General features: G+C 37.8%; 1 protein-coding gene across 1 annotated transcript in view; it reads left to right on the top strand.

The window, feature by feature from the left end:
- Positions 1-21473, top strand: part of INPP4B (inositol polyphosphate-4-phosphatase type II B) — a 284613-nt gene that overhangs the window by 221552 nt on the left and 41588 nt on the right. Inside the window, 5 exon segments of the mRNA XM_018922414.3 lie at positions 992-1133; positions 11569-11741; positions 13283-13406; positions 14329-14446; positions 20733-20873. Coding sequence (XP_018777959.2) covers positions 992-1133; positions 11569-11741; positions 13283-13406; positions 14329-14446; positions 20733-20873 — 698 coding nt within the window.

Raw genomic sequence — 21473 nt, 5'->3', positions numbered from 1 at the left:
TGCTTCTAGCACTGTAAAATAAAAAACAAAGTAGTGATGTTAAATTCCTATTTTTAACCCTCAAACAAACTCTGGTTGCTCTGCAATATTTTCAGAATGTCTCAGTGTTGAAACATGTACTTGGAGAGGGGACGCTGGTTTCTGTGGGTTTGTTATGGTTTGGTTTTGGTCTGATTGCGTGTCTTCTGTACAGCCTCATTTCTTGTATGGCTTGGTTTTTTCCTTCATATTCAGTGCTGCAAAAGTAGGTGCAAAAGCTTTGATTTCTGCAGCATGCAGCACCTGAAGGACCCTCCCTATATCTCTGTTCCATAACAACTCTTTCTTATGCTCCACATTATTTCTTTTGGTCTCTGCTCGTACAGAATTTTTCCTACCATTCTACTACTTCCGTCATTCTCCTATTATGAACTCATTTAAGTGTGATGGTTGCAGTTTATGTGAGAGGTGAAGAATGAAACTGAAATGGTGTTACCTAATAAATATGCCATGACAGCAAGTTTCTCTTTCTAGTTCTTGAATTTAACATTTACTTCAGCAAAGTAACTGATGTGAAAAAATACAGGATATGTTAAATTATTAAAAAGAGGTTATTTAGTACTGTGACAAAACTGGCCCGCACAAGGTTTCATTTGGCAAGGCTTTGAGTGTGTCTGTACTCTTAAGGTATCATTTCATTTAAATAGACAAGCTGTTCAGTTCCTTGCTATTAGACCTGAAACTTTGTCTGCATTATGTCAAGTTTGAAGCACTTGTTCTCCAGTGTCTAAAACCATAAGAGTTTGGGTTCATTTACACTGCAAGAAAATCTCCATGAAAAAGGCTCAGGTTGGTAATAGGCTGAAGGATGAGAGGAACAGTCATATGCTGACATCTAATATTTCTAGTAATTTGTACGTCTGTCCCAACTTGAGAGGTTAATAACTTACTCTTGTCCCTTTTTTTATTTTTATTCTTCAGTAACATGCAGTGATAATTCTGGTCTTTTCAGGACAGGGTGTGGGCCAATGTGGCAAAGAGTTTGAACTGCCTTATTGCCATGGTGGACAGACTGCTTGAAAAAGACAATATCAGCTTTAAAGAGGGTGAAAATGAGCCTTCAGCAGCAGATGGCAAGGTGTTGCATACAGGAGGTAAGCAGCCCCGCCCTAATTTTTTATTTTTTTAATCATTGACAAGAGTAAGTACAAATTTGCACAGCTACAGAAAAGTCATCTAGAGAAGACTCCATAGTGTCTTTGATGAGAGTGCTAATAGCAAGGCTTGCACACTTGTAGGAGGTTATTTATCAAAGTACAGCTTTAATGTGTGCTCAGACTGCTTGCCATGCTCAGTTGTTTGTGCTAGAGTGTAAACCTTTTGAAACCATAATGTTTTCTTTTTGTAGGCTGATGTAATTTAATTTACTTTAGATTTTACTTGCGTGTAGTATTTTGAGGAAAAAAAAAATTGGACTGTGTCTTACCCCATAGAAAACGTGTAAGGAAAGGTGAACATTCTGTATCAGTGTCACTGTCCTGCAAATGTTTCCACTTTTCTGAGGTGATATACTGATTTTTATTTTCTGATTTGATAAAATTCATATTTACCTGGATATACCTGTCAGCCTGTGTCAAAAGGTCAAGTGGAAGAATTCAGTGGGATGATATAAAGAAAATTTTGTCCATGGTGGGTCCTTGTCACCTTCTGATCTTCTGATCTTCTCCTATGATTCATGTTTGCATTCTTGATGCGTAGATTAGGTCTGCTTAATAAATCCAATGAGGCTTTCTAATCTGAAAGTGTGTTGCAATAATTGAAACAGATCCTTAGTGATAGTGGTGGTAGTCCTAATGCAAGGACATCAGAGCCAACCTTTGTGCCATTCTTCAGCTAAATAAAACAACTGCCCATACAAAACAACAAACCAACACAATTGCTTTATTTTATGAAGCTTTATATAGTTTCAACTTTCTTTTTTTTCATTGTGCATTTTATCCTGTATCTTCCCTTACATGTTCTTCACAGAATTTAATTACATCATTTTATATAAAGAGTTTTAAAGTTATCAGTACTCACTTATAATTTCTTTCTTACATAACAAGAATTAAAATTACTTTTTAAGTTTTATGTAATTTGTATAGTACTGGTGAGTTCTGTGAATTCTGGCTGTAGTATTGATTTTTAATGCAACTGTAACATCTGCATTTTACCAGTGTGAGAAGTTTATGCTGAAGTCCTGGCATCCTTGTTTTCAGTGCAAGATGTGTTGGACTTGATTTTGTATGATTAGTTCAGAGAGCAACTTATTCCTTATCTGTTTGGTTCTCTGAGTTTCTGTCTACCAGGCATGTAATGTTAGAGAGGAAGGTAATGTAATCTCTGTTGTGTAGTGAGGGCTTGAAGGTGAAAAATATCAACACAGCTTTCTACACCTTTCCTGCCTTCCTCAGAGAGGGTACAAATATTTAACAGCTAGGTAGGTGTAGTTTTGAACTTGAAAGAATCCTTAGATGGTGAACCCAAGCATATTCATTGTGATTAAAAGAGAAAAACTGAATGTTGTTCTTGTTCCTAACTCCCTTCTCTTCCCTGTGGTGCTGACAAGTTTTCCTTGTTAGAAGTCCAGTATGTCTTGCAGAAATGTTTTGCAGGTAAAGTGGTAGTAATACACATTCTCCCAAACTTCCCCCCAAGTGACTGCAGTGCTTTTGCATGTGTATGCATTGACATGCATGTTGTGAGTTTTGTCTGTATTTCATAGTTCTGGAGCAAAAGCTCTAATTTCCAGACCTCCTTCCTCTATCTGGAAAAAAAGGTATGAATTAGGATAATTATTTTGGAATGCTTTCTGACATGCCCAGTTCATGCCAGCATGAACTTTTATAGAATTTCCTTCACTCTCTTCAGCCCCCTGAACATCTCCTCTGCTATATGCCATGTTATGGATTTAACTAGTTCATTTGAGTCTTCAGGTCTAGTGTGCTCATAGCTTTGATTCAGGCTCACACCCTACACAGGCAAATGAAATATTGGTTACAGCTTTTAGGTCACAAGCCAATAAAAAAAAAAAGGAAAGTTGCATCATTTAAAGTACTATAATAAGCAGCCATCAAGTAGAATAAAAGGTAGCTCTTGCTTAGTAATAATTATAACAGTAATGGTTAGAAAATTATAGATGAGTTTCATCCAGCTGAGAAGTTGTCTTCTGGAGCTGGTGGGCCAAGAACACAAAAATATCCAACTGCTATGATGCTGGAATAAATTCTTCCCTTTTTCTCGGTTTCAGTGCCATCCCTATTTCTCTTGAATAAGTACAGGTGTTCTTCAGTGAGAACAGTGCTTTTATTGAGCTGTCCTGAAAGTTCTGTAACACTCTCATATGAGAACTGCAGAGATTCGTGGGCTAGACTGCTGAATTTTCATATTCTTTTTGAGTAAGACATATTCGGAATGCCTTGGACAATTTATAGGGCTTTCAAGGTCATATAGAGATGGAGATGTTTTAAAATTGCTTTCTTTTATAGGACTAACTTGAAAGATGGAGCTTTCTGAAGAGCTATCCAGGTGTGTGCCAAAGTTGGTTCCCTAATGATTTTCAAAACTTTGGGGCCAGAATTTTTCATGCTTGACTTCTCTATGAGAGTGGGGGTTTAGATGTTTGTTTTTCTCTGCATCTCCGTCTCTGAAATTTAACATGAAACCCTAAGGGTGCACTGTGAAGCAACTGCACAGAGGTTGAGATTCCAAGTTTACAGTTACAAATTTGGCTTTAATTCTGCTTTATTTTAAACTTAAAGCCTGATTGTGAGTTCACAGCATTTTCCTAGATACAAAATCACACTGTTTGTATGCCCATAGATACACTTCTAAAATAACAGACTTTTGTACTACTTAAAATGCACAAACATGAATAAATGAAAAGTTTGCTACATCTTGCTTATATATTATGCATAATTTGAGCATATTTGAGCATAATGTATTTCATTAATACTGCAAATATATGGGCACAGATAGATCTTTGAGTATGAAAGTGCTTTAGTTAATCCTCAGATAAATTGGGCTACTTTTGTAAGAAAAAAGAATACAGAGTTTTGAACAAAATAATAACAAATATGCCTTGAAGTATGGTAGGAAAGTTTTTGCTTATTTAGTGAACCTGACTGGTTTTTTTTGTAGCGTATAGCAATGAAAAACCTTTCAAAGAATTCACATCTGTTCATTTCCGTTGATAGAAAATGTTATGACAATAATTTCATGCAATAGCATCTTCATATAAGTTTAGATATTTTTGTAACATAGATTCAGAGTTTCCTAAAGTAGATTTATATTTGCAGTCTCAGTGACTATGGCATTGTGTGGTCTTAGTCTTTTTTTTTTTCAAACATGTTTATATTTGTTGTTTGGAATCTTTGTAATTGGAAATATTGAAGCACTTTTTCCCCTGTACTCTGCCTTTCAATGTGGATTATCCCTTCCTTAGCCTTAACTTTTCATGCAGTCTGACCTTTGAGTGTATTCTAAAGACTGAATTTGAGTTACAGTTACCAAGGTAACATGCTATGGTTTCATCAGTTGCAGGATTATGAATCCTCTGCAGGACAAATCAGGAAAAGTGGAAGCATTTTTAAGGAGAGGAGTTTTTTTTGTTTTCTTCTAACTCTAGTCTGGTTTGCCTTGGAGAAATATGTGACAACATTAAATTCTTTTTATTTTTGCCTTTTCATTTTCCATGAGAGTTGGAATGTGAAAGCCTGTCCTGCAGCATTAGAGGTGCCAGTGAAACACAGCATTTGCTCTTGTGCTTACACAGCCCCTGACAGATCTCCGTGTTTGGCTGCTGAAAGTGGCTGTTGTTTCTATCTGCTTCTTGTACCATCCCATCAGAGCTCCCACACAGCTATTCCTTTGCTGGCTCTGGGTGAGAACTCCCTAAATTGATACATACAGGATCCACCAATTATCACAAACTATTTGAGTTGCCAGTATGATTGCATCTGGATTTTGCCTCTAAGTGAATTATGGAATCGTAAGCTCTGTGAATTGGCCTTTAATAACCTTCAGCATAGGTTTGCAAAGAGCACCTGGGCAATGTTGCCACATTTCCTGGCTGTAATTAGAGGAAACCCTCTGTTCATATTCACATTGCTACAGACATATGTGGGTTAGTTTTTCTTGTATTGTCTCATACCTGTTGGGGACTATATAAATCTAGATTCAAAATTTTTGACTTCCATTCCCCTGGGGATGGGCACTGCATCTTTTTCAATGCATCCCTTCCAATGCAATGCTGGTAGAAGTGGGAAATAAAGCCATGTTCTAGTTTCATTTGCATCTTCAGAAAATCTTTTATTATAAAATATTGTTTAGTCATGAAGATGAAAGTTTTTTCTGTGATCTGTGTTCTTGAGTAGCAGGCATAATTTATTTAGAGCAATCATATGTGAAAAGCTTTCTCTTCCCTTCCTCTTTCTCACATTTTTCCTTCCTTTTCTTTTAAGCTTGTCTTTACATGAGTTTTACTTATGCCTTTTTTTTCCCTTTTTCCCTCTCACTTCTGTGTCATCCTTTTCTTTTTGATAGGATCCTTATCTGGGCTGAATGTAGCCCAGCAATACAAGACAACCCCTTCAGCAGTACTTTCTCTAAATACTTTGGCTAAAAACAGAAGCTGAAAAATATGTAAGGGAAAGACTATTTAATTGAATCGACAAACTAAAAGAAGATATAAGAATATTTAGTTGCACAGCATTCACAGAACCTTTCTGTGTTTAAAGTGTGTTAGATTTTTTTAGCTTTGTCTTTTCTTACCTTTGTCTTCTCTTTCTGTTTTCACTGTGACTAAACATGCTGAGATACTCATGTATGTATTATTAGATGGTTTGGGGTTTAACTATTAATCCGTTTGACAGGGTAGAAAATCTTGGATGATTGCAAAGGAATAATAAATCCCAAGAATTCAAAATTACTGGACACGAAAACTGTGTGTAAAAACTGCTACTTTAAAGTGCAAGAATAGCAGGAAAACTTACTCAGGTTTTTATTGTTCCTGTGAGAAGTGCTGCAGCGTTATGAGTACAAAGCCTCCTCCTTTTTCAAAGAGCTTAGCCCTCAGCTGGAGTTAAACTGAGCTCCAAGAGCTGCGTGGCAAAATAAAGAAATAAGGCACTGACCTTTTTATGGTGCAAAGTTGAATATGTGAATCTTGTAAGTCAGTCTCTTTAAACCTCCCTTCAAAAAAATATTAATTAAAAGACTGTTCCTTTCCTGGGTAAGTAAAATCAAATTCTGGGTTAATTATTTCATGCTGATTTTAGGGGTTTACTGCTGCTCTGTGTTGGTTGGTTGGTTTGATTTGCCTGCTTTTTTCCTTAAAACAGAGTTTGTCTAATGTTCACTTTGTGATATCAAGACAACTCATTTATGTTTTTTTACTTCTATTATTTCAATTCTGTCATGGATTATTTTTATGATCAGGTAGTGAGCGATTAATTTAAGTGAAAGGTTAACTCGTGGGTATCTGCTGTTACATTTATATGTCACATATTTATATATCTTACATTTATATGTCTGTAGTGTCCTCCTTTGCTATTAAGAGCATTCTTCTGCTTTTTATTTAAGGTTTGGTTTTTAAACATCATACCATTTAAGTTTTGAAGTGACTTAAAGCCATTTATGGATTTTAGGTGGCACAAATAGCAGTGACAAAATTGGCTTTTTTAATCTGTTGCTAGGGCTAAAGGAGATAGGAGTGCTATGCTGAAGCATCCTTTTTGGTTACCAGTGTATTTTAATAAGCATTTAAGTGGGCCTGACTTTGAAAAGACCAGAAACTTGCTTTTCTGCCAAACTTTATCAAATTTACCACATGGTTTGACATATTGCAACTTGGATATGAGCATGCAGAACTGACTAGCTGGGTGCTAAGCAGGTCATTTGCCTTTACAGGCCTGTTGATTAGAGGAATAAGGGACTGAAGGCCATTTTCCAGTAACCAAAGGTCAAACCATGTCACAGACTGAGCTGCCACCACTGTCTTGGCAATGGACATGGAATATTTACTCACTGCTTTGCGGAACATGCACTTTTGTCTTAATCTCATTCTAACTGCATAGCGGTGGTACTGTCATTTTAGTTTCATCCTTTCATTCTTTAAGTTAATATGTTCAATTTTTATGCCTTGTTTTAGTTTCCAGTGGCTGACTAGCTCTATTTTTGTACTGAGTTTCTTTGCTTCATCAGGAGACTCTGACAGTTCTTCTGGATGCTAAGTGTTCCAAACTGACAGGCTGCCCATGTCATTTTAGCAACCTGACAGTCATCCTGGAGTCTCCTTGTTGCTTCTGTTCTTGCTCCTAATCTGTTCTCTTCAGATGGTCATTCATTCAGTTAATTCTTCACCCTTTTTCAAACAATTTTCCGCTGTGATTTTAATTTAAAAGAAAGTTGAGATCTGAAGACTCAATGTGTGTGAATCCATGAATGTGTTAAAAGCAATAATTTGTATTATTCCTTTCCTGAAGTGATTCTACAAAGGTATTCTGAAAGATAGTATATTCTAAAATGTATACAAAGCAATTCTACAGAGTCATTCTAAGAGAACTCTACTTTAGACATGTCAGCTCCCTTTACAAATAATGTCTATTTATGAATTGCATTAGTATTATATATGTATGCCTTGCTCACAAGACAATATTTTTTTTCAAAAATCTGGTGAATTTACTTGTAAGTTTCAAAATACAATTTTTATTTGTTTGTTTGTTTCACAAACTTCAGTTTCACAGTGCTTCTCAGTTTCAAGGAACAACTTACAAGCTGCAGTACTTACATATAAGTAGGTGTTATTGCTGGATTTTTGGACCATTGTGCATTGTTAATGAAGGATTCTCATTCATATTCCCGCTGGAGTATTTTCAGCAGGACATCCTGCATAACAAGTGACACGGTGAAATTTAACAGAACAAAAATTAGGCACCTTTTCTTTTATTCCTAGAGTTGGCTTTTCTAAGATCTTAGTCTCTGATACACCTCTTATTTTGATTTTAAATAAAGCATAAGCATGAGAATATACTTGTCCATTCATGAACATTCTTTTTTTTCAAGAAACAATGCAATCCCTGTCAGATTTGCCAACTAGCTCCACCTTCTGGGGACTGGACATCCCTATTAACTGAGATTGAGAAGTTTCAATATGAGCAAGGAGCAGAAGATTGTTTTGGAAAACTTAATCACTCAAAGGTTGTCCTCTTTACTAGTGACATATGCAACTCGATATTCTCTAATAATTTATATTTTCTCAGTTGCTAGGGTAAGGTTTTCTGCAAACTTTCAATTTTTATTGTCTACCAAAAAGCCAAATTCATATGTAAGTAAGGCTCTGTATTCATTGGGACATTAAGTACTCAGTAGGATTTATTTTTATTAAATTTATTATGAATGTTCTTTAATAAAAAATTAATTTGAGATTTTAATATCTTTGAATTCCTTTTAAATGGAACTATTACAGACAAAAACTGCTTATGTTAGTAAATTAATAAGTCAGTATTCCAAACATGTAGTCTCCCCTCAAAAAAATGTTGTGAGAAAATTATCTTGAAGTTACCACAAGGTATGTGCATATTTTGAAAATCATAATAGAAGGTGGTTATCAGTTGTTTACTGCCAACCTAGAAGGCTGCATGAAGAAGAATCCACTTAGATTTGTTCTCGGTCCAGTATTTTTCAGTATTTTTATTACTGACTTGCCTTATGAAATATGGATGATGCATAAAAAATTTGCAGATGCTTAAACCTGGGAGAGGCTTTAAGCACTGTGGGAGCAGGATTATAATGGATCCTGATGAAGCACTGAAATATTAGGATGCAGTTCATCCTGCTTTCAAGGAGAAATACAAAGTTATGCTCCTGAAGAAACAGAAATCCACAGTGCAGATGGACTGGTTAACTTGCAGCTCAGTAAAAACAGATCTAAGTATTCTGTGACTTGTGGCCAGTATGTGACCTCCTCTATTCATAAATTTAAAGAATGTTTTGGTTTGGAAGGGATCGTAAAGGGCATCTCATTCCAACCCATCTGCAGCGGTTGGATAGGGGCACCTGCCACTAAACCAGGTTGCTCAAAATGCCCCAGTCAGCCTGGCCTTGAACACTTCCAGGGATGGGGCATCCACAGCTGCTCTGGGCACCCTGTGCCAGCCCCTTATCACCCTCACTGTGAAGAATTTTGTCCTAATATCCAGTCTAATCCTACTCTCTTTCAGTTTGAATCCATTCCCCCTTCTCCTGTTTGTCCATGCTCTTCTTTTATGAAAAAGGCTGTCAGAAAAGCTTTTTAGCCCTATCCACAAACCTGAAATTGTAACAGTAGGTTCAAGAAGTGTAGTTAGTTCTTGAAATTCTGCTTTTTCTGCGCTGGCTATCAGAGTATGTGCCACATCCTTGACTGTGTCTGTATCCAGTTCTCCATTGCCATGGAAGAAGAGCAGATGTCTGTTTCCTGTACCTTCAAGTCTACTTTGAAATGGCCAAGTATAATCTTATTCATTATTTGCTCAACAAAAAGCACCAACAAACTGCAGTCTTACGACACAGAGCCCTCCTTATTGGTTCAGCGAGCATTACGTATTTTGAGCTTATGTTGCTGCTGTTGCTTTTATTGGCATATGTTTATTGCTTAAATTAATAAAGGATTGTAATTTGACTTGAAAGGAGAGTTTAGATTGCCTGATCTGTCTACACTGACTTTCAGTACATTGCACTTTTTTGTCTACCTTATTTCTAAACTCATCTGTGTTTTGCAGCAGCCTCTGGTTGTTCTTTTGCTTTTATTCCCTGGAATAAACACCACAGTTAGTTCTTGTTATTTTCTCCTCATGAAGAGGAGAAATCAAATTGCTGCTCAGTCTTTTTCATCAGCTTAAGGAGATTAAACTCTAAATCTTGGTAGCTCTGCTCTGCAAGCTCTCCATTTTTCCAGCAGTCTCTTTAAAACATGTACACCAGACTTTGGCATGCAGTGTGTCATCGCTCTGTTAGTCAATGATATGGATAAAATCACCTGGAGGTTATACCTGGGGGTGGCTTATGATCTGTTTTGTGAGGATGACACTCACTTCGGACCTGCTGTTTTCCAGGGAATGCTTCCTCAGTCTGTATTACTCTTGGTTAAATATGTATGATTGTGTTAAAACCCATGTTGTCAGATCACTAAGACAATCGAGATCAGATTGTTCTCTGTGACTGCTCTGTCCTTGTTCCCCTTTCCTGCTCCTTACTTTCTCTAATTTCTCCCAGCATTCAAAGTTCTCTCCAGTCTTCTTAGCTACAGTTTTAATAATTTATGTGTTTTTCTGGAGCTCAGCCAAATTGACTGGCAACAGGCAGCTGTGTCTTCCTGCCTAAAGAACTTCCTCAGTACAAATGAGTTTTTACTGGCCTGACTCAGAATGTTACCTGAAACAACATGCTGCTGTCTTGCACCTAATTACAACAGATTTTAATTATCATTGATTCTTAATTACACTAATCTACAGAAAATATGAACCAATTATAGACTGTTGCATTCAGTTGCATTCCCAACTTTTATATAGATTCTTTAGAGTGTTAATTTCCCTCATTTCAAACTCTACAATTAATCTGAGATTTAGATTCTAAAGGAGGGGGATTAATTTCTTACTTTTTATTATTTGCTCAATTTAGAGGTAGGCAAAGCCATATGCAACTACGATGCAGGTCTGATTTTATTAAATCCTGTAAATTCAGGAATAGCTGGGATTATTGGGCAAGTTTGTGTAAGGTGTTCTGATTTTCCTCCATTCCTAGTTATCACTGTTTCATTTGTCATGTATTAAGGAATCACATTTTTCAAGCATTTCACTAGGTTTTTTTTTTTTTCAATATTCCTAGCATGTATTTTTACAGAGAAAAACATGTTTTAAAATAGTCTATATCTCTCTGATAGAAATAGCTAATATGAGTTTAAAATCAAATTATTTAAAGAGAACAACATAGAGAGAAGCTAAAAAAAAAAAAAAAGGAATATGAATCTGAAACTTATTATATTTCCAGCCTGTAGATTAGGCAGGTAATACCCTTGCAGATACATATTTGTTATTGTGTTTTGGCCTCCAGCACCCACTTTTTCTTAAATATTTGGTTATTCTCTCTGGTTTTGCATTTTTGATGCTACTTCATTTTTGACATAGCCAGTCCTGGAAAGGAGATCTTCATCTCCACTGTATTAATCTTCATGTACTAAATGAGGTTTTATGTGTTTCCCTGTATACTCTGTTTGTGACACTTAAATACAAGTTTTACAGAGATGCTGGGACTGTTAGAAAAGGCCATTATTTCAAAGTGTAGTTGGATTCAGGCCAGGGGTTTAACCGCATTTCCAGTGGTAAGATGGAGTTCTACTTATAAGCATGTTCTCCAGTGGCATTTGTGGTGCCACAATGGTCTGGGAGAGCTGCAAGGGTTATTTTAAAGGGAAGGGTGATCTACACAGCTGCTGCTGCCATCCTTCCTAGCAGAAAAGGTTTTTTTACTGCAAGTTTTCCACTTTGGAACAGATGACCTGTTCTGTTCTAGGTGACTGGTATGAACAGCTGTACCCGCTGGTGATTACACTGAAGGACTGCATGGGAGAGGTGGTGACCAGGGCCAAGCAATCCATGGCGTTTGTCCTGCTCCAGGAACTTGCCTGTGGTTTGCCCCAGTGTTTGATGCTGACTCTAAGAAGAGACATCGTCTTTAGCCAAGCAGTAGGTTGTCTTGTGTCACTTACTTCCTTCTGTTGCTTTAATTATAAGCATACTGTTCATGCCAGTGTTTCTGGTTTTCTTTTTATTGTTTATTTTTTTCTTCCAATATGATACAACTTTTTCATTTATTTTCCATGATATTCACCTAAATATTTTATAACGTGGTAAGAAACTAAATAGTAAGTAGAGATCCATAGTACTTCTATCACTAAGTCAGAGAAGCAGGTCTGCAATGGATTGGAAGAGTTGCTTAATCCTGCCTTTGCACAAAGATATATACAGAAATCTATTTTTAGACTTCCTAAATTATTTAGTTCTCAAGTCTAGCTTTGAATATATCTTGCTGATATTCATAATTACAGAATCACAGAATAGGTGAGGTTAAGGGACCTCTGGAGATCATCCAGTCCAACCCCCCCCACCCTCCAAAGTAGGGTCACCTAGAGCAAGTGGCACAGGAGCACACACAGGTGGGGCTGGATTGTATCCAGAGAGGGGGACTCCAAATTCTCCTTGGTCAGCCTGTTCTAGTGCTCTGCCACCCTCAGTGTAAATAAATTCTTCCTCATGTTGAGGTGGAATGTCTTGTGTTTTAGTTTATAGGCTTTGCTTCTCATCCTGTTGCTGGGAACCACTGAAAAGAATCTGGCACATCCTCCTAGCCTTTGAGGTATTTATGTGCATTAATGAGATCCCCTTCAGTCTTCTCTAGACTGAACAGGCCCAGCTCCTGCAGTCTCTCCCCATAAGAGAGATACTCCAGACCCAAATCATCTTTGTGTTTCTTCTCTGGACTCTCTCCAGTAGCTCCTTGTCTTTCTTGTCCTAATGAGCCCAGAACTGAACACAGCACTCTAGATGTGGCCTCATGGGGTGTTGGCTAGGCAGCATCCAAGCTAGGGAGATTTTTTTCTCCTGGTCACCTTGGAAATAAAGAGGAGATTATTTGTTTTCAGTTTGTAGCAGTATTTTAAGTGTTTAAATACTACTAGCATGTCTTTCCTTAGAACTGTCTTCCCTTGGTAAATAACTGAAGCTCTTTATGTCTTCTCCTGTAGATCGTGATTTTTTCAGATAGATTTTTCTCTAAATATTTCACTTCATTTCTCCCATCAGTTGTATGTTGCAACTGCCAAGGAGATTCAGTTGCATTAGATGTTGAACCACTTTTAAGTCCATCATAATTCACATGTTTAATTCACAGAATTCACATCATAATTCACAGTCTTACATGTTTGAAGCCTGAAAAGTGAGGTTCTGGTCTGATTTATGTCAGTGTAAATAACACACAATGATACAAAACAAATTAAGCCTATCTAATATAAATTAACAGAATATTTCACTACTTTATACACCCCAAAAAACCCCATCAAAATACATTATTATGAAATCCTGAATATAGTCACTAAACAGAAATACCTATGCTATTTTCTCAAATATGTAGGTGTTACCTCTGTTGTGTATAATGATGGTAAGCCTCATTTTAACTATTTGTCTTGTAACAGTACTCTTAGTTGCACATGTTTTAATTATCTTTACAGCTCGCTGGATTGGTCTGTGGTTTTGTAATCAAATTGCACACAGGTTTACATGATCAAGGATTTTTACAACAGCTTCATACTGTTGGATTGCTCGTGCAATATGAAGGACTCCTTAGTACATATAGTAAGTATTGTTCTAGGACAAAGTTCCTTATGTACCCAGCCCAGAAGTTACCCAGGAAGTTCTTATTTTAACCTCTGCTCTGTTTCCAGTAATTTGGCTTTTTGAATCAAATAGTGTCCTTACAAGACAGTAGGCTTGGACATAATAGCACAGCTGAAGTCTGTGATACTGTGTTGTCAATTGTGCAGCAAAAATTATTAATCTGTTTCATTCTGAGTTCCTCAGAGAACATGACCTGCTCATTGTTCCAGCAGACCTGACCCAAAATACCAGGTTTATAAAGCTAATCCAAACAGCAGATTTAAAGACTGTTTTTATCAGCCTTGGCCCTGATCACCAGTGCTGGTAATGTGAAGATAGACTGAAAGCTTTTTCATAGTTTGTTACAGATGCCATTATTTAATATGTGTTAAAAAGGAAATTTGGAGGGAGAAATTGCCTTATGTTTCAAATTCAAACTAGATCTATTGAAATCATTCCCTGAATCAGAGATTTTGACTAAAGTAGAGGAATTTAGCATTTGTGCAGCTTTTTAATGCAGTTTCTCATTTGAAGATAGCTGTTTTCTCCATTTTGCATGATGCTTGTTGTTGTTCTCAAAACCTTTGTCCTCCATCAGCAGGAAAGCCTTTTAAACACTTTCAGAATAGACAAAAATGGCTTTTCTGAGGTTATTTAATGCCTATATAAAGCAGGCTGATTTTCAGAATTGCTTAATACTCATAGTTACCATTTAGGCCACAGAATTGTCAGTAGTTCAAGAAATTAGTCTGGTTTTATGTAGGTTAATGTAATGTGGATTTAGAACTGTGATTTTTAGATGCACAGACTGGAAAATATAATCCTCATATTGCTTTACTCTAACCTATACAGTGACCAATCTGCCAACTCTGCTAATAGTCTCTTTAATCTTTTCATGTAGGTGAAGAAGCAGGGATGCTAGAAGACATGGCTGTGGGCATTTCAGATTTGCAGAAAGTAATGTTTAAAGTAATTGAAGCCAAGTCAGAAGATTTTTTGCCTATTATAACTGGAAGGCGGTAAGAACTTTGTTTCTTGGAGCCCAGGAAACTAAGCTACAGTTTTAATCTGTAGTCCATGCCCATGAAACCCATCTCATGGTTTTCTTGTTGCTGAATTCTGTTTTATTGAAAGTGCAATAGTTTTACTTTTCAGAAGGTGAGGTAGTAGGGATTCTAAAGGCCGGTAAGCTCTGGGTTACTCTCCTGATAAAAAGCTAAAAGTTCCAATTACTAATACAAATTAATCCGAACAATGTTTGTGTAGTGCAGAGCTGCTGGTGCATTATTCCCACATAGATACTGAATCCTGGATAGATGACAAAGACATTATTTACAAATGTGGTCTCTAACTGAGAAACTTTGGTTTTGAATGTCCTGAATTTGTATTGCAGTGTGAGAAATAAAAATGCAATTCTAAGAGTTAGACCTTGATTGTTTTTAAGATGGAAACCAAAAATCTCAGATGCCACTTAGCATTCAAAACTTAGTAGTCACTTTTAAAAATGGAAGCCTTTTTTAGCTGCTGAAAATCACACAGAACATGTGCACAAAATTCTTGCACAAAATCACTTATCATTTATGAATCTCACGTAAGTACTGCTGAACATCAGGACATAAACTGCAATGCTCCATTAATTTTGGCTATTTGAGGGTTAACAAGATTGGAATGGATTTTTCATCTTTATTTTTATTTTAGTCTGAAGCTCCAAAGACTTTTATTTTGAAAAAATCACTTCCTGAATAGTATCATTGTTTTTAAGATGAATGTAAATTAAATTCAGCTAAAAGCAGCAACTTTTAGAAAATATATGTTTCCTCTGAAGGGGGCTTTCATCACTGATTTACTTAATTATTCTGGATGATTCACTCTCATCATATGGGCTTTCTAAAAAGGATTGGAATAAATAACAGGAAGGCTGGAGTATGATAGGCAACACATTGGGAATAATTAAAATAATTATGATGTGTGGATAAAACAGAAGAAATGCATCCTTTGTAAATCACAGCAGTAAAAAATCCTGAAAAATCCAGCATCTACATTTGCTGGCTTGCTGCCATTACTGTGGCACACTGAGCTGTCACTGCAGGAGGTCCTGGATTTGAAGGAGACTGGAGCTTTCAGCTGCCTCAGGCATTCTGGATTGATGGAGCAGTCAGTGTTTAGGAAGAAGAGCTATAGCCTGTGATTGCTGTAGTGTACTTACTGACAGATATTCACTGGGAGGGATTGGTATCAGAAAAAATTAAAATCTATAAGGTTTATGTGGAGTAGTCCCATTCCCTTAGAGCTGTGATGAGACTGCTCCTATCAAACAGCATTGGAAGTCAACCATAAAAAGAGAAGATGGTGAAACTCTAGTTCTTTTCTAATAATTGTTTAAGAAACCATCCATTTTTATTTTGGTTGTTGTATGGTATGGCTCAATAAATGACAGTAAAAGACTGTAGAAATGCTAGACAGAAAATCAAACTACAAATTCTTATCTTGAAGAGTCAGCATATTCACTTGTAATTGTTTTTTCTAGGGAAGTGCTTAAACCTGACATTCTGGGTGCACAAACAAATCAATCCAAAGTGTGTGGCACTGTCTAGCAGTGCACTGATCTGCTGGTGTGGGTAGTAGATACCAGCCGCCCAGGGGAGGTGAAATTCTGTTCAGGAACTCACATTCTTTTATTAGAGGCCAAAATATGCACTTTTTGAACGTTCTTTACAGAATATTTTGAATTAGAAGGGACCCACGTGCATAATCAAGTTCAACTCCTGGCCTTGCACAGGGCTTCCTAAGAATCACACCCTGTGCCTGAGAGTTCAAATGCTTCTTTGAACTCTCTAAGGCTTGGTGCTGTGACACTTCCTTGGGGAGCCAGTTCAACCTGCTCAACCACTCTCTGGCTGAAGAAACTTTTCCAGGCATCCCACCTAAACCTCCTCTGACACAGCTTCAGGCTGTTTCCTCCTGGAGTCAAGTCCTGTCACTGCTCACTTGAGAGATCAGTGCCTGCCCTGCCGCTTCCCCTCCTGATGAAGTTACAACCACACTGAGGTCTCTCCTCAGTCTCCTCCAGGCTGAACAGACCAAGTGACCTCAGCCACTCCTCCACAACTTCCCCTCAAGGCCCTTCACTGTCCTCGTGGCTCTCCTCTGGACACTCTCTAATGGCTTCCTGTCTTTTTTATATTGTGGCACCCCAAACTGCCCCCAGCAGTCAGGGTGAGGCTGCCCCAGTGCAGAGCAGAGCAGGACAATCCCCTCCCTTGCCCAGCTGGCAATGCTGTGCCTGATGCTCCCCAGGACACAGCTGCCCTCTTGGCTGCCAGGTCACTGCTGACTCACATTCAAACTTCCCCAGGAGCCCCAGGGCCCTTTGCACAGCACTGCTCTCCAGCCTCTCATTCCCCAGTCTGTCTGTACATCCAAGGTTGTCCCATCCCAGGTGCAGAATCTGGCCCTTCACCTGCTGAACTGTCTACAACTGATGATTTCCCACCTCTCTAATTTGTTGAGGTCTCTGGAGGGCTTCTCTGACCTCAAGAGAGTTGACAACTCCTCGCAATTTACCATCATCAACAAACTTAGCATTCCTTTGAGTCCTGCATCCAGTCATTAACAAAGATGTTGAAGAGCACAGGGCCAAGGATGGAGCCTGGCAGAACCCCACTCGTGACTGGACACCATTCTGATGTTACCCCATTCCCTATAACCCTTTGTGCCTGACCTGTAAGCCAGCTGCTCACCCACCGCATAACACAGTTATCCAGCTGTGTGCTGGACATTTTGTCCAGAAGTATGCTGTGACTGACTGTGTCAAAAGCTTTGCTGAAGTCTAAAAGGGTTGTCTACTTGCTTTTCTAGATCAACTATGTGGGTTCATTTATTAGAATGCAGCTCAGAAAGTTGTATCCTGGGCTGCATCGCAGGCAGCGTGACCAGCAGGTCAAGGGGAGATGGCTTTCCCTCTCTATTCTACTGTCATGAGACCCCACCTGCAATACTGCATACAGCTTTGGGACCCCACATAAGAACGATGTGGACCAATTGGAGGTCTTAATTAAGATGGGCTTAATGAAGATGATCAGAAGGCTGGAGCATTTCTCGTGGAGACTTGAGACGTGGGAGCTTGGAGAAGACAATGCTCTGGGGAGACCTTTCAGCATTTTCCAGTACCAAATGAGGTTACAAGAGAACTGGAGAGGGACTTTTTACAAGGACATGGAGAGACAGGCAAAGGGGGAATGGATTCAGACTAAAAGAGGGGAAATTCAGATTAGGTGTTAGGAGGAAATTCTTTGCTCTGAGAGCGGTGAGGGACTGAAACAGATTGCACTGTGAAGTTGTTGATGCCTCATCCCTGGAAGTGTTCATGCCCTGGTTGGATGGGGCTCTGAGCAACTTGGTCTAGTGAAAGGTATCCCTGCCCATGGCAGAGGAGTTGAATTTAGATGATCTTTAAGGTCCCTTCCAACCCAAACCATTCTATGATTGTGCACATGAATTTTGAGGTATCACAGTCTCTTATACTATGTTATCAACAAAGCCCAAGACTGTACTAGCACTTAAAGCCACACTGAAATGATCTAAAACATTGCATTCAGCTGAAAGAAGAGCTGGGTAAAGAACCTCCAAGATGAGTTGTTGTGACTGACCATGTGTGCATTTTTTTCTTTTACAACGCAAAGTCCATGTAAATTACTTGTTTTGAGTTTACTGCAATGAGCTAAAGGTGTGCAATTTCAACCAACTCTAAGCAGCTGTAGGATCCATTACCCCCAGCCATGTGAGGGGTACCTTTTAGAGGCATTCTAGCAGGATTACAAGTGTTTGTCTATCTTCATATGTGATGATTAATATAATGCAAAGAAAGTTAGAGAGGATATTTTTAAGCAGTCCTGTTTAGGCAAATCTTATACATTTAAATATTTAAGACCTAAATTTACACATTTTCTTCTTAAATAGATGAAGATATATTATTTAGTCTCTTAAAACACATGCTTACTTTCTCCACTCTGTTTTTCTGAAAGGTCATTAAATGTTAAAGATTATGTACTGATTTTTCCATCTCATTGGAAAATGTTGTACTCACCTAATCCATCTCCTGCCTGATAGCTCTGCACTGAATCTAGCCATGAAAGAAAGAAAGCATATGACAATAAAATTTACTGTTATATTTATTTTTTTTCTTTTAGTAGGCCTCTATGATCTTTGGCAAACTTATGCCAAGCAAGTCCTCCAGATTTCCTTCAGTCCTCCAGTACTTTGAGTTGTTTCTTTTTTTTGCCTCCACTTGACTTCAGTACTACTCCTGGGCTTTCTAGACAGCTTTGTCATAGCTTTATGGTCTTTTCCTTCCACAATCAGGAACACATTGTTTTTATTGTGCAGTTGGAAACAGACTTTTTAAAGTTACCAAGGATTATCTCTGAGACTTCAAAAAGTGTTTTGAAAAAGAAAGAAGACAAGGGGAGAAGTCTCAAATTGTTCTGATACTAATTTATCATGCCTAAAGACCATTATTTCTCAGTGTTCTTTCACATGCAGAGATTTGTAGTGATTTTGGTAGTAGTGAAATACAACAACACAGTGATTTGGTGGCAGTTTGGTTCTGTAGCACATGCTCTTTGAATTAGACTAAACCAACCTTTCTTCTCAAGCGCATCAAAGCACTCCATCACAGGAATGTTCTAGTACTTGACAGCAGCCAGAAGGGCTCTCAGGCAGGCTAAGAATTAATACTGCTATCCCGAGGTCATGGAAACTACATTCTTTACTATCCTTTTTGCTAACTCTCTATTTCTTTCACATGCGTGAATTAATTGAACAAAACACAAACTTACCTGGGCAGCAGAACTATTTTGGTTTTTGTCTCTCCTCCCTGAGACATGTATTTTCCATTCAGGACTGATATTCCCTCTCAGTGGGGAACATCTGGGATTTACTTAAAGATTGCATACCAGTTCTAGCCTCTACTAAGGCACATGTTGCTGCCCTTGCTGAATGCAATTGCATTGCAGTCACAGGTCTGCATTGCATCCATTTTACTTTTTTCTCAGATACATGATTAGGATAAAGTTTAAACATGATCACTGGCTTTTCCAAGTGGAATCTGTTTTTCCAAACATTTGAGCTGGTGCCAGTCATCCCTCAAACTTGCTAAAGGTGTCAGAGCTGAAACTGCAGAAAATGACATTTTTCTGTAAGGTTTTCTGTCTTTTTCTCACCCAAATTCTCCAGAGGGCATTTTTATTCTTTAGCAAGTATGTGATTGGAGAGTTGGAGGGAATTCATAATTATTTACTATCTATCTTAAATTTGCATACAAAACTTGAGTGACTTCCTTGTCCTGACTTCTGTAGGCAGGATAGATCTTCCTTACCTTCTGTTGCTGTAACACTCCTTGTTGCTTGTGTCATATTTCAAATGTTCTCTGCAGGAGTGAAAATTTCAGCCTCCATTATCAGTCAGCCCTCTCTGATTAAAATACCAGATCCTGGAAACAAATGGGTTTTCTTCTAGTCTGTTTTTTTTGTTAATTTAGACTGGTTGCTCTAACAATGAAAAGAAAACTAATAAAAGCTAACATAGCATCATCCCATTGTTTCTGTTGTGGGTTCAGGCACCAGTTCTCAAAGGCAGGTAGAATCCAACTTGGGGCTTCCATGTGATCAGAATTTGGCCTGGCAGCCAAAGTAGTACATTTTTAATGACATCAGACGGAACAAAAATATAAGCCCAGAACTGCTATATATCATATGCCTTCTCCTAAAACAGGATTCTTGTATGTGTGATGAGCATTCAGTTATTATCCTCACAGAGACAATTTTGTTGTTGGTGAGGCTTTCTACCCCCATGGAGAAAATCCAACTATTGAAGAAAATGCGAGTTTTACTTTAGGTTTTTATGAAACATTTTTGCTCATATTACTTGTAGAATGGATACCAGATCAGGTATCTACTTCCACTTTGGAAGTAAGTTGTTTTTGTAACTCAGCAAGATGCATTTTAAGAGTTGAGGTATTCTTATTGATATTTTGGTAGCAGAGGACTTTTTTGCTGCTTTCATCCTTAGTCCTATTTTCGCTTCAGTAAAGAAGTTAGTTTATAGTTATATAGAGTTATACCTGCCTTTCTTCATAAAGCTTGGTTATGCTCTTAAAACAAGCAAGCTGAATCATTCCTTTTTATGGTTCAATTAAGGGAAAAAGGGAGGGATTTGTAAGTCTACACATTCTCTATAATTTAGGAAGATTATTTTAAGAAGACCAATCAAGAACCCCATCCTTATTCTTGTTTTCATTTTTCCTAGTGAACATTACATTATAGAGGTCCAGCTTCCAGCAAAGATGTTTGAGCTGCTGCCACAAGAGATTAAAGAAGGAAAGCTGCTTCGCATGTATCCAGTGCTCTTTAATGTTGGAATCAATGAACAGCAAACACTGGCAGAGAGGTAAGAAAAAGTCCCATTTCATTTTCTGTCCAAGTACTCCATGCTGGTACAAGATATCTCTCAGGATTAGAAATAAATCTTTTTAGTTATTTGCTCTTGGACAATCTAACATTGACTCAGTGTGTATTTTCAAAGGTATTAAAGGAAATAAACACAAGCTATGAAGCATCGTAGAACAATGAAAAAGTCCAGATGAAAAGACCATAAGCAGGGCTTCGTTTCAGAGTTAGTGCCATGTTTCTCTTGGATACAGATGCAAAATGGATATCTATTTCAGATGCAGAATTTTGTTTGTATGCAGTACACTGAAATTCTCAAGCAAGTTTGAAAATTCAAAATTCTTATATCTTAAAGATGGTGTTGAAGAGTCTAGACAAGGGATAAGCTAGAGAAATTAGTACTCCTCTGCAACCTATTTTCATTTTCAAGAAGCTCCCAAGTTCTCTAACCAAGCATCCAACTCTTTCACCAGTAAAATGCCAGTTTTTACTGTCTTTTGATTCAGTCTATGTCTCCCATTTCAGTTTTCTGCCTAAATTTTCTCACATATCACCACTCAACTTGGAAAAGTGTCCCAGCCAGAGATTGTTAGAAACTAAT

Source organism: Serinus canaria, chromosome 4 (assembly GCF_022539315.1).
Source record: "Serinus canaria isolate serCan28SL12 chromosome 4, serCan2020, whole genome shotgun sequence".
In the NCBI taxonomy this organism is placed as follows: Eukaryota; Metazoa; Chordata; class Aves; order Passeriformes; family Fringillidae; genus Serinus; species Serinus canaria.
The sequence above is the reverse complement of the archived record's forward strand: the minus strand, read 5'-3'. Positions and strand labels throughout refer to the sequence as shown.